General features: G+C 38.5%; 1 protein-coding gene across 9 annotated transcripts in view; it reads right to left on the reverse strand.

Moving 5' to 3' along the window:
* The window catches only part of LOC115632156 (hemicentin-1), a 123421-nt gene that overhangs the window by 36927 nt on the left and 73942 nt on the right, over nucleotides 1-12552 (reverse strand). For all 9 annotated transcript variants that reach the window (XM_030529183.1, XM_030529182.1, XM_030529184.1 and 6 more), the window contains exons 7-10: nucleotides 11132-11208; nucleotides 10404-10502; nucleotides 9810-9969; nucleotides 9447-9558 (exon numbers count right to left, since the gene is read on the reverse strand). In XM_030529183.1, coding sequence (XP_030385043.1) covers nucleotides 9447-9558; nucleotides 9810-9969; nucleotides 10404-10502; nucleotides 11132-11208 — 448 coding nt within the window. The remainder of the gene's footprint in view (nucleotides 1-9446; nucleotides 9559-9809; nucleotides 9970-10403; nucleotides 10503-11131; nucleotides 11209-12552) is intronic.

Below are 12552 nucleotides of genomic sequence, written 5' to 3' on the forward strand. Positions count from 1 at the left end.
TGCGTAAGTAGCTATTAGTGCGTCATCCTCGTCTACTCCAATGATCTCTTGCGGTGCAGGCATATCAGCAGTAAATAATGTATACAGGGTAGGACCGAGAACACTGCCTTGGGGCACCCCTGCACAAATTGAGCGCCTCGTGGATTTCACTCCATCAACAGCAACTCTGAAGCTTCTGTCCCTTAGAAAGCTTTCGATGAGTTGAAACAATTGAGGAGTTAGCATGCCTTTCAATTTGCAGAGGAGACCATCATGCCACACTCTATCAAAAGCTTGTTTAATATCCATAAACACAGCCACTGAGTACATCTTTTGCTCCATGGCTTCCAGGGCGAAGTTGACCACACGGTGGAGCTGTTCCGGTGTTCCGTGACTTCTTCGAAAACCAAATTGCCATTTTGGAATTCTGCGCGTCACGGCTTCGAGCTGGAGAATCCGGTCCAGAATCACGCGTTCCATCATCTTCCCGAGGGCAGGTAGCAGACTAATCGGCCTATATCCATCTACTTCAGTATGCTGTTTCTCTGGCTTTGGAATCATCGTAATTAGCGCCATTTTCCAGCAGTTTGGAAAGTGCCTCAGCCTGAGTATGTTATTCATGAGCAAGACAATATACAGCAGAGCCCTTGTGGGGAGCAGTTTCAGCGTCCTGTTGTCTAAAAGGTCTTCTCCAGGCGCTTTTTTTACCTTTAGATTTTTTATCTGCTGTACCACTTCTTGAAGTGTAACTGGGCTTGCAGGCAAGGCCATTTGGAATGGCATCTCCAGCCTAAGCTCGACTACCCTTCGCCTATCTGCTGTTGTAAAGTCAAAAGGCTTAAATCTTTCCTCTAGGCTGTTTGCAAAGATTTCAGCTTTCTGCTGACTGGAGTAGCTCCATCCACCTGTAGGATCCTTAATTGGAGTCTTAGGGATGACCAGCCTCTTAAATCGCCTCGTAAGCTTCCAGAGCGAGTAATTAAATGATGCATCTGGACCAGCACTTTCCAATATGTCATCAATTCTGCCTTGTCTGATTTTAGCAAGCTCTTTTTGCAGTCGATTGGACAGTCTTTTGTAGATTTGATGAATGCGAGTATCTCCAGTTCTTGCATATTCTTTCCTGACTCTTCTTTTCAGGCTTAAGAGCGCAGCAGCCGTTGGTGGTAGACTAGCTTGACTATGTTGGGTTGGCAAGCGTAAAGTTTTCGGTGCAGCAGAAGACGCAGCCAGTGAAATGTTCTTCATGAGGATTGATATCGCGTCTTCGATATCCTCTGGACTGTTAATTTCGACGTTCAGGTTAATTCTTCTTTCGAGATCGGCTTTAAAAACATCAATACGGGAGCCAGGTGGTAGAATATATTCCCTCTTGGGATTATATTGCGGTGCATGATGTAGCGTCGCTACTACTGGAAGGTGATCCGATGCGAGCTCATATTTTGTTTCAACGGTGAGTCTGTTTAGGGCAATCCTGTTGACAATAAAGAAGTCTAGTGCAGAGGGGTTAAGCCGTGTGTTGTATGAGTAGAAAGTTGGCTCTCCAGTAGCAAGAACTTGGCAAGTAGTACTAGCTATGGCCTCTTGCAAACACCTTCCTCGCCTGCAAGATCTGGAATTACCCCACCATTGGTGTTTTGCATTAAAATCACCGCCTACAATAAACTTATCTCCTAAGGTTGCAAGCAATAGATCAAAGTCGGCCCTGCACCAAGCTTCATTGGGAGGAAGATATAGGGAGGAGACTTTGATGCTTCCACCATTCGTCGGTATAGTTACGCTGGCCGCTTGGATGCTTGTTTTTAGAATTGGCTCATTCTGTGAATGAGCGATACTTGATCTAATGATGACTGCAGAACCACTTTTAGCGGTGCCACTAGGATGATTAGCGTAGTACTGGTCGTATCCTGGCAAATATGCGTTCAAGCCAGGACGCATATGCGTTTCGGTTATTAACATGATATCGATCGAGTTTGAACTTAGGAAAAGCCTGAGTTCATCATTGTTTTTGACCAGGCCCCGTGCGTTCCATAATCCGATTTTTAACAGCGGATTTAACATTTGGATATTAGTTTTTGTACCAAGTCACGGAAGGCTCTATTGGAATCCATATTTTCCTGTATGAGCTTATACATTTGATCCATTCTTGCGTTTAGATCTAAAATCGCCTTTTCCAGCATACTAAATTTGTTGTTTAGATGCCAATCTTCGGCGGAACTGTGTGATCGGGGCGAGTTTTGGTTTGTTGGCGCGCTGGTACGTTTTTCTCCAATTGGCCTAGCTGCATCAGCATAAGAGAAGCCACTCTTAACAGTAGAGTTTGAGATAAACTGTACTTTAGTGCCTTGGTTATTTGGGTAACTCCTATTGCTACCGATAACTAGTCCATCTTTCGGCAACCTCACAGCTGGCTTAAGTTTTTTGGCTAGATCAATTCTTACCTTGCAGCCTCTGAAGCTCGACATGTGGTCTTCGCCGCAATTAGCGCATATAAATTCCCCATTATCATTCAGGTTACATGATTTTGAGCCAGTATCATGGTCCCCCGAGCATTTACCGCAAACCGGCTTTTTAAGGCAATAGTTCCTCGTGTGCCCGAAATCTTGGCATCTGAAGCATTGTACCAGCTCTTTACTCTGTTTGGCCTTTGATATTGTAACCCTGTGTCTACCAATTTGAGTTATTTTTAGTGCCTCAGCAACGTTGGGTGCGTTCTGGAGGTTAACGTAAAACATATTTTGTCTTGTTTTAACATTATTTATGTCCTCACCATCCTCCTCATTAATTTGAATGTTACGCCAGTCCGGTTTTCTGGGGCAATATATATTCAAAACTGTAAAGCCCTTGTCGGTAAAGGTGCGCTCTATTAATTGCCTGGGTACATTGGGATGAATATCTCTGAGCACCAATCTGCAGGGTTTGTTCTCCTTCAACTGGTGGTGCCAGAATTGACAATTTTGATTGGACAATAATTTGATTATTGCACGAAACGCATTCGAATTCTTCGTATAAATACGCGAGATCCCAGATTTCGATGTGCGTATGTCGTAATCGTTAAGGGAGACAGCAGAATTGAGCGCCACCTCCAGCTTATCCAATTTGTTGACTTGTGGCACACATATAGCAGGAGGCTTAGGAATACTACTTCCCTGCTGGAAACGGCTGGCTTCATTTTGCTGGCTCGATGGATCTTCGGAATCTGGCTCTTCCATTTCCATAATGGAATCAGCTTCTTCCGAAAGGGCTGCAAATCTATTATTTTGAAGCGCTGGCAAACAGTTTTCACAGTCTGAACGTTTTACTAGTGGGAATATGCGACTTAGTATGCTTTTAAAGCTCATTATTCTGCTCTCCATAAAATGCCAAAAAAAAAAAAAAAAAATATTTCCATATATTAAGTCCTGATTAGAATCTAACGATTTCAAAAATAACATTATTCATTAACTACGTTTGCGACATTTTTATTTTCTTATTTTATTTTATTTTATTTTATTTTCTTTTGGGAATTATATAGTCCTGATTGGCATCAAACGATTTGAAAAAAATATCATAATTTATAAAATACGTGAACAATTTTGGTTTTCATTGAATAACTAACATATCAATATTTTATCATAGGTACATTTTTTGTACAAGTCGTAATAAATTTACCACTTTACTTTAAATTGTATTGGGTGTATCCTTTTAAAGTAATGAGAGATGTGGTATTATTTGTACCTTGAAGTTGGCCTGTTAGATGAGCTCAGTATGGCTTGCCTTCAAAATCCATTAACCAAGCCTTCGCAATAGCTTAAAACAGCGCAATAAGCTCTTAAAGTACTGCACAGAACACAAGCTGCAGTGTTCCGTATCGGCCATTAAAAACAATAGAACAGTCAAGAGCACACAGGCACACTCGTATACATCTTCAGAACCAATATATACACACATTTTTTCCACAGACCTGCAGACAATGGCGTGGGCATAAAGGCAAAGGCAAATTTTACGCACGTCAGGCAATAAAAGCTGCAGTTAAAAAATTTGTTTGCGTTGAATGAAAAAAAAAATGAAAATGAGAAAGCGTTGCATACTTTGGAACGGTAGGCTGCATAAATCGAAATTATTGCCGACGCATTGCGACACAGACAAAGGAGGTGTGTGTGCGAAGGTGCTGGCCACAGGTACGTGGCTCAATATAAATTTTAATTGATTTACAATAAACGAGGCGCAGGCGACCAAGCGAGACCAGCGAGGAAATTCGAAAGCAATTTACACAGCCAGATCGGGGATATATGTGCGAGCGAGGAGTCAACGCATTGCCACATTTCATTTTCCTTGCCTGTGTTGGCCAAAGAGCAAAGAAAATGCATTGTTTTTTCCCCACAACCTTCCATGTGTGCGGATTTTCAACCTGCCTCGTTAATTTAATGAGTGGACAGCACGATTTGCTTAATGGATATGTTGCCACCCATAGAAAACTTCACTCTGAGCAGCTCACAGGCAACCAATCTATAATAATTTTCCTTAAAAATATTTGTTAGACATGGCGTTCAGTGAGTCCGCAGATTCTGATTCAAATTTAAATATAATAGGTCAGAGCTGAAGACATTATTGCCAAAGAGAAGCACAAAAATTTTAATTACTCAGAAATTTATTGAAAAGCAATATTATTATTTTCTTTATTGCTTTGATTATATACCAAGTTGGGTCTAAGCTTGAGGAAAAATAAATTTGTTTTAATGACAAAAATATAATAAACAAAGTCATATTATCTAAAGAAATATTTTTTTCTAATGCCATTAGAGTTAAATTTAGACTTTAAAGTTTAGCTATTTTCCAAAACAAAATAATTTTCATTATAAAATGGTAACAATAATAGCAACTAATTTTTAAATATTTTTCTTTTATTTACATCTATTTGTGATAGCATTCAGGTGTTTAAATAATTTTTTTCTACATTTTTTTACACACATTTTACTATCAGAAATATTAATTGTAGGTTTTCTTTTCAAGGAAGGACCAAACCAAAATTTAAATAAAGATTTTTAAATTGAAATCTTAAATTTTTAACATATCGTATCACAAAGACCATACAATGCAAAACACAATTATTTTCTGACTTCGCATACTTGAAACATAGGCCGACAGCAATAAGAAGTGATATTATGTAATTTAGTTTCAATACCTTCCCAAAGCATTCCTAAATAATATCAGCGCTACATCAAATATTTTAGCAAAGTTCATTTAACAGATCTAAATACCCGGCATCACACAGTATTTCTTGTCTATGCTAATTAGAGCGACCCGGTTGAGACTGTTTCGAATAAAACTTTGCATACTTTGCAGCGCAGTCTAAGCCCCTGCCTTCATAATCATCCTTGTCTTAGGATGCATCGCAACCGTGTCTTGCATAAATCCATATGTCGGTACAAACGTAATTAATTTTAATTATCGGCCGAGAAGGCCAAAAAAAGCAAGCAAGCGATGTAGCTGAAGCCGTAATGTGTATGTATTCGATGTCTGTGTAGGTATACGTTTATATATATGAACTTTATATGTGTGTATATATGTACATATGTGCACATACATAGTCCGTTCATCTCCGACAGCGTCCATGTTGCTCAACAGTTTCTCGTGCGGAAATGTGCGCCGCTAGCCCAACAGGAACAGCGGAAGTGCTCTTAATGGCGAACGGAAAAAGTATTAAAATTATTTTTATGTGCCTGCAAGTAGGCAACGGTTTTTGCACACACACACACACACTCACATTTACGCACATACAACATGCATGGCATATGGCGAGCCAACCACTCATTAATTTACTTATGCGCCAAGGCAAACAGCATTAACCACTACTTCACGTACTTCGCCCCCACTACGGACTTTTTGTCTGAGAACAGAGGCTTTTAATTGTTTCGATTCCTGGATTTGGGCCCTCGTCCTTGTTGTCTGGATCGTCAACAAGGCGTAAAGTCAACTTTTTGTATATTTGCCTTTTTCTTTTGTCTGGCTGTTGCCTCCATGGGCTTCGCCAAAGGCAAATTTCGAAGTCGAAATGTATGTGGTTGATTTCTTCGCGCTTAAATAATTCAACAATTACAATTACTTTTGTGGTGATTTATAAGTTATGTGTGGGACTTTCTTGTTCTAAGGTGTGGGGTCTTTCTGTTATTGTTTTTGTTTCGTCTGCGTTATTATTCAATTGTTCTCTTTAAGGGTTGCTGCTCCTGTCCTGCTGTTGAGTTTCACCCTCGTGTCTGGGCAATAATGCTGGGCAAACAGGCCGACAAACCACGTCCATGTCCTTTGGGTAAAGAGCTTTTGTTTGCAGCGTAACAAATTAAGATTAATTCAATGTAAATATTTTATGGTGAATCTTTCCACTCTTTTTGGAAGCTGTTTGAGTGAATAGATAGGAAGTGCTTGTTGTAGATCAATTAGCTCGGGGGTAGATTGTGCATTCGACAGACCCATAGAAAAAAGTAAAATATATCAGACGAGAACAATCACAAGATGCATTGAGGAAATGTCCTATTAAGAGGATTTTTATGGTATATGTGCATGAGGAAAATGCCATTGTCGGAAGTTTCTTTGGAAAAATGCCAAATTTAATTTCAACAATAGATGTTACATTTGTATTCGTCGCATCTGTCACATTTGAGTGCAAGTGTGTGCATTTAATTTCTCAGTTCGCTGCAAAGCATGACACAAAAAAAGTAGCAAAAAATAAATAAACAAACGAGAATAGAGCAAAAAAATGTACGAAATGCGCTAAAAATGCAAGCTTGTAAAACGCAGACATTTGACAGATAGACAAACCGAGTATGTCTTTCTCTCTCTCTCTCTCTCTCTCTGTGTATGTGTGTGTGTTTGTGCGTGTGCATGTGAGTGTGTATTTGTGTGTAAAGTGTGCTCAGATGCTTTTCCATCTTCATTCATCATATACGCGAGCTGTTGCTTTTGTTGTTGTGGTTGTTGTTGCGTAATTAAGCACGCATGTTGTATGCCGTTGACATTTTGTATGCCACACACACATACACACACACACACACGCGCGTTCAACCTCATTTATGTGTGTATGTTGAACTGCTTGGCGCCGCAAAGTATGCAATGCAGCGCAGTGCACCTTGTGACTTATGTGTGTGTGTGTGTGTGCGTGCACTATTAATCAAAAGCAGACGATGCCTCAACTGCCTCCCACCACCCCACCCCCTCTATGCCGACGCTAAATTCAATTTTCACAATTGCTTTGCCTTTGTCTTCGACGCTGATGATGACGCTTACGATGATGATGACGATTCTGCCGTTGATTGTCATTATTCTGAGTTTTCTTCTTCGTTGCTTTCATCAGCATTATTATCATCATAGCTATAATTTTTATCATTTTTATTGCCTTGGTGTGGCATTTTATGTTTTTCTTGCTGCCGCTCGAGGTTCGACTTTTTGACATGCCCGTTAGCCACTTAACAATTGATGCTCCAAACGAACTTCTTATCAAGTTGGCCGCACACACACACACACACGCACACATTCGTATTCATAAATGGCAAATCACTCATACGCCCCGTGCTCACGTGCGTTATCAAAATGACGCCTGCAATCTGAAGAAATTTGTTGTTTTACAAATCTGTCGCTGATAAGCTCGCGAATTTGCATTCGAAAATGTCCGACGAGATGAGCATCCTCGTCGTGACCCAACAATGCAGCCAAACAAATGCATTTTTGGCCTGAATGCGAGAGTCTGACTGGCTGTCCTTCATCGGTTGGCTTTGGTTTGCTGCGTTTCTATGCCAGCGAATTTCGCATTATGGGCGAACGTAGGCACGTGATTGTGTAATTTTAAATGGAACTTGCAGTTGCTAGCAGATACACTGCGCGAAATTGTTATTGAAATTGAAATTGTTTATCAACTGTTATCGAAATTCGAATCTACTTTGAAGCTGTTGAGCATGTAAGAAATGTGTTGCTTTTATTAATTTTTGTTTCTATATTAAAAATACAAGCTTAGTTAAATATTTGCTAGTCAGATAACACAGATTATCAAAGTTTTAAAACTTCAGTAGAAATTCTTATAAATCTTATTCTAGCAAAGCATTTTAATGAAATTCAAAGAGTCTTAATGAGTATTATAATTTGTATGCATTTATTAATGGAATATAAGTAACTGATGTAGAGAAAAATATAAAATAGCATTTGTCTTTTGTATTACACTATGCTCTTAATTGTGATTTGTGAAAAAGGTTCAAGAAAATTTATGTTCTTTTTTCGATTTTCGACAACATGAAAATGGGAAAAGAAATGAAACATTTGATCTTAGAAATGCTAGATATGCCTATTGCTATTTTTCTTTTTATTAAAACTAATTATTTATTGGAACTATTTATTGATTTATAAGCTTTAATTCCGAACTTGCAGAACGCTAACGAGGTTTGGGGCGTGTAAAATCGTCATCTTTAGCCTAACATGTATTCTCGATCAGAAACAGTTTAGTGCAGTTGGCATAATACATTTTTTGAGTTAAGTAATACATGAGTCGATTTTATTATCCAGCGAGATATGAAGATTTTGGTTCTTTTTGTAAATTTCTCGCAGTGTGACAGTCAGAGCTACACCTAGCCAAACAATAAAGGACATTCATTTAGAAGTGTAGAGGCATCGCCGTGTGTATTACGCATTTGCGAGTTGCATTTGAGTTTGTTTAGATTTCGAGGATAAATGTGTGTTGCTGTTATTGGATGTTGTTGGCTGCAATTGTTGCTGGCATTGCTGCTTTTCGTGATGACGATGAGAACGATAGCGACTGTACACTTATCCAAACAGAATCTGCTCTCAAACAGCTAGCATTCGTTAATACTGATGCTGTTGTTGTTATTGTTGTTGCTGCTTTTGGCAATGTATATTGCGTCTGGTATGCTGCTGCAGCGTGTGTTGTCTATTTACTTTTGTATTTGTTTTTAATTAGATTTTTGTTTACTGTGGAAATTTTAGTTAAATTGAGTTCTGTTGCGAATGCGGTGGCTGTTCCTGCCCCAAAGTCATACATATAAACGAGACAGTCACACACACACACACACATACACCTACACCTACAGATACACACACACCCACTCACACAACAAGCACCCATCTCCCACTCATACAATCATCCACACACTACACAAAGCTCAAAGCGCGCGTCAGTTTTGGCCGCAGGCTACATGGCAATGCGTGTGTTACTGCATCTATCAATTTATCCCCTTTCCCACATATATACAGACATGTGTGTTGCATTTGTATTTGTATTTGTACTGCACCGAGTAGCGGCTTTGAAAGCAATTTAAATTCGTTTGCATTTTAGCGTTTGACTTTTGCATTCAGTGCCATTTTTGGGCGCATTTTGTGGCATCGTTCGACAGTCTACTGCACTTTTTCCATTTTTAGGTTTGTCAATAAAAAGTTTTAGCAAAAGCCGGGGCAGACAAAAAAGTGTTGATTTTTATCACACTTACCAAACGACGTGCGTCAGTGAGGCGGGATTCGACACATATTCACAATTGAGCAGCACAATTTCGCTGGTGTTTGTCACCATTTCCGGCGGACTGACTTTAACGACGGGCGGATCTAAGAATAGCATAAAGAAACAGTCAATTTTAGTTTGTAGGTGGGCATAAGTTCGAATTTCAAAACCTTAACTAATCAATTAAAATTCATTGTCATTTATTCAAGTATTTCAACAGCTTAATCAAATTTGGTCATTCAGGACATTCCAACATGTGCTCTGACATGACTTAACAATAATATTCGACTACATATTTATACATATTTTAAAAAAAAATTTGAAACAGAATAATACTTTCAAGGTTTACACTTACATAGAACATCCAAGGTTAAAGATGAGGCCAACGGTTTCTCCCGATTGATTTGCAGTACAATGTTCTGAGCTTCGCAACGAAAGACGCGATCATTTTCGAATCTTGTGGCATTAAAGATGAGTTCAGACTGTGTGTGATACGTGCCGTCCTCCTTTTCAAACTATAAGATTGGACGAAAATTAGAAAGAAAATGATAAATTGAATATATGACCCAGATTTCGATTATATTGGTTTTTTTCTATAAAAAAACGTATTTAAATTAACAAAAGAAATTGATTGATGTTTGAAAAATACATTTTAAAAACAGAACCTGTCTCCTTAAAAGCTAACAAATGTCAACGTTTTTTTTTTTTTCTTATAAAACTTATCTAAGTTGACAAAGGAAATTGGTTTAAGTTTGAAAAACAAATTTTAAAAACTTCACCTGTCTTCCTAAAAGCTAACGATTGTCAAAAGAATGGGTTTTGAAGAGCTGTTACTAATGGCAGAAGTAGTTTCGATACACTTACTATATCGAATAAATACTCTCATCTTAGGACATTTATATTAGAAAGTATTTTGTGATTCAAAAATAAGAAATTCAATGACACTCACCGCTTTAGTTCTGATCTCGGTGAGATCGTTTTCCTCCGGACTTACGACCGATGTTGTATTATACCAAGTCAGATTGACTGCAGGTCGTGCACCGTATATCTGTGGACAAGAAAATTGTATTTTTAAACGACATCAATTTTAACTTCAACTTAACTTGCAGGCTAAAAGGGTATAACTTCCCATGCCAGCTAAATGAGCCATTGCCATTACATTTCCATTAGCACACACACACACACACACACACAAACGCACACGCACAATATACTGACTGAGCACCAGCAGAGTAACGGGAACAGCCTTTGACATTTTGTGCCTTGGCGCAGGGTAAGAAACAATTGCATAAAATTCCATTACACATAATACGCAATCAATAGACAATTTTGCATAATTTTGTGAGCGCGCGTACAGGAGCAAGACACGCACAGACGTGTGTGTTTGTATTTATGCATGGGTGTGCGTGTGTGTTAAAGTGCGACTAAACTGCATTCAATTCAACTACTGGTGCTCACATTAAAATGCAATGGCTATGAGAAGGCGACGGCCAAAGACAATGTAAAGCCAGGAAGTCGACTTTGGGACACATGTCGATGAACGGCAATGACGAAAAATTGCAAAATAATTGGCAGTTAATTATTGTCAATTACATCGATGGCCAACAACGAAGGACTTGAAGGACTGAAGTCTGTGTGCTGAAAACTTAAACTATGTCCTGCTCGCTCACTACTTACGTCACATGTTAGCACCACTTTGCTGCCCTGCACCGTATGATGTTCCACACCGTTGATGGTTATGCTCGTCGGCCTCACTGCAACAAAATAAGACGATTGGAAAAAAGAGTAGAGTACAAGAAGTTGGGGAAAATTTCTTAAAATGTCTGCAGGCATGTAATTGGCTTTTGTCTGCCTAGTTGCCTGCTTCTGTAGTCTGTAGCCTGTCGTCTGCGTCTTTTTCTTTTTAATATAAAACATTAATAATGGCAATTTGCATGTGTCTGCCATTGCCTGGGACATGGCAGCGCGCCTATGTCTATGCAGCACTTCATGGCGAGTCATTTGCATAGAAAATGTTCGCCCCCACCTGCCTGCCGCCCATCAATCAATTCATTCACTTTGTAAACAAAAAAAAAAAAAAAGGAAGGAACAAAAAATGTACGCAAGCGCTTTTGTTGCTCAGTTTTATGTTTCATTTAATGACTTTCATTAATTTTTTGTGTGTAGCAAAATAAAATGGCAATTCATTCGTCAATCGCAAAATAATAATAAAAAAAAATAATAGGAAAAAAATTGCTGCTTACACTTGGGCGTCAGACTTTTAATTATAAAAATTAATTTGCATGACTTTCAAAGTCAATGCCTCCTGAGGAGGGCCTGTGTCCTCCGGCCCTTTTTATTGTTAGTTGTTTTGATGTTAGAAGGGTTGACACTTGTCGGGTTAATGAACCCGAAATATGTCCAAGTGCTTGTCATTTGTAATTTATGTTGATTTAAGCAATTCCCAATTTGGAAAAGTTTTGAGAATACGATATACAATTAATCACAGGCTTAAGCTGTAAAGCTCTACGCTTTTTAAAGGTAATTTACCCAAAAGATCTTTAATTTAAATAAAAAGCATAACCCAGTCAGGTAAAGTCAATAATAAGTATTCAGATATCTTAACTTTCTAAAATTTTAATTTAAATGTTAATAAATTGAGAAAAGAAAATATAAATCCACATAAATCGGCTCATTTCATAGCTGGAATGGTAGCTCCAGGGGAAGATAACGCTGCGGTTTTGGTTTTGGTTGTCGTCGAGAAAGTTCACCGGACGACAAGGCTACCTTGTAACTGGGGAACTGCTTTGTAATTGTTTTTAGGAAATTATGCATGATTCCAATATTCTGTTTAAATACCACCGCAGCCGTTATTATATATAGTTAAGATTATAGATGTATCTGATATTGATGATTGATTTTCCAAATTTTCTTACATTCGCAAAATATAATATTTTTGAGTTTGACTTTTAGCTAAGCGTTTTTTATTGTAGTTGGGGCACTACATTTCTTTCTTCTTTCTTTATATCTAACTTCTAAAACTATCGAGCTTTTAGGCGTCTTTTTCAGCATGAAATCAAACTATCCTAAAGATGTTACAAGCATATATGCATTCATTT

This window comes from Scaptodrosophila lebanonensis, unplaced genomic scaffold (assembly GCF_003285725.1).
Source record: "Scaptodrosophila lebanonensis strain 11010-0011.00,11010-0021.00 unplaced genomic scaffold, SlebRS2 tig00001415-arrow-pilon, whole genome shotgun sequence".
NCBI classification, from domain to species: domain Eukaryota; kingdom Metazoa; phylum Arthropoda; class Insecta; order Diptera; family Drosophilidae; genus Scaptodrosophila; species Scaptodrosophila lebanonensis.